Source organism: Brassica oleracea, chromosome C1 (genome assembly GCF_000695525.1).
Source record: "Brassica oleracea var. oleracea cultivar TO1000 chromosome C1, BOL, whole genome shotgun sequence".
Classification (NCBI taxonomy): Eukaryota; Viridiplantae; Streptophyta; class Magnoliopsida; order Brassicales; family Brassicaceae; genus Brassica; species Brassica oleracea.
The window spans coordinates 35,086,371-35,087,195 of record NC_027748.1 but is presented as its reverse complement, the minus strand read 5'-3'; the positions used below and the strand labels follow the sequence as shown (position 1 = coordinate 35,087,195).

At 44.2% G+C, this 825-nt stretch overlaps 1 protein-coding gene across 1 annotated transcript in view; it reads left to right on the top strand.

Moving 5' to 3' along the window:
- The first annotated feature begins 32 nt into the window (after positions 1–32).
- The window catches only part of LOC106338406, a 914-nt gene continuing 121 nt past the window's right edge, over positions 33–825 (top strand). Inside the window, exons 1-2 of the mRNA XM_013777391.1 lie at positions 33–353; positions 442–813. Of these exons, the coding sequence (XP_013632845.1) occupies positions 270–353; positions 442–813 (456 nt within the window). The 5' untranslated portion in view covers positions 33–269. The remainder of the gene's footprint in view (positions 354–441; positions 814–825) is intronic.

Here is an 825-nt window from a genome sequence, read left to right as displayed (position 1 = left end):
ACTCTGAAGATGTGGGCAGTGGTGGTAAACGGCATCGCATGAGATCCAGCAAGATTTCTGGAGTGTACACCCCTGACCCAAGGGTGAAAAAGTTGTTTAAGAGCGAGGAGAAGGTTGAGTATAAGCCCATTGCCAAAACGAATCGAACACAGTTTAAGAAGTTTGCCGAAATTTTGAGGGAAAACCCCGAGCAGTAAGTTTCTAACTCTTTTTAAGGTTATATACATACACTCGTGCATAAGTTCCTGATTGTTGGTTAAATTTGCAGGATGTGGGATATCGCTACCGGTCACTCTGTGTGTAATCACTTCTTCCTTGAAATTGCTGAACCGGGGAAATGGATGTCTGACGAGGTACTATTAAGCTCTGCATCGTCGTCACATTATACCTTTGACAGTCACCTTATGTAACTAATATTTGTTACATATTTTTTTGGGACAGCACATGCATGTGATTATGAACATGTTGTGGAGGCGTCGCGGGATTTATCTACAGAAGGAGAGGATGGTGATCTTGGATCAGTACTTTATAAAAACCATTCAGTCAAACTGGAGTGCCTTTAGCGCAGACAATGATAAGCTGCAGTTCGAATGGGGGAAAAACGTAGCACAGTATGTGACAGGAAAGAGCAAGGGGCAGAAAATGAAGTTGGGACTTGGCCGCGATGTCGACACCGTGTACACCCCGATGAATTGGGGTGGAGATCACTGGGTTGGTCTCTGCATTAAGCTGAGTGAAGGTCATGTGACGGTATTTGATTCCTATGTTCCTCATACTAAGATCGAGGTTGCGGAAGGACATATGTGTTCGGTTGTACAGTCGTTG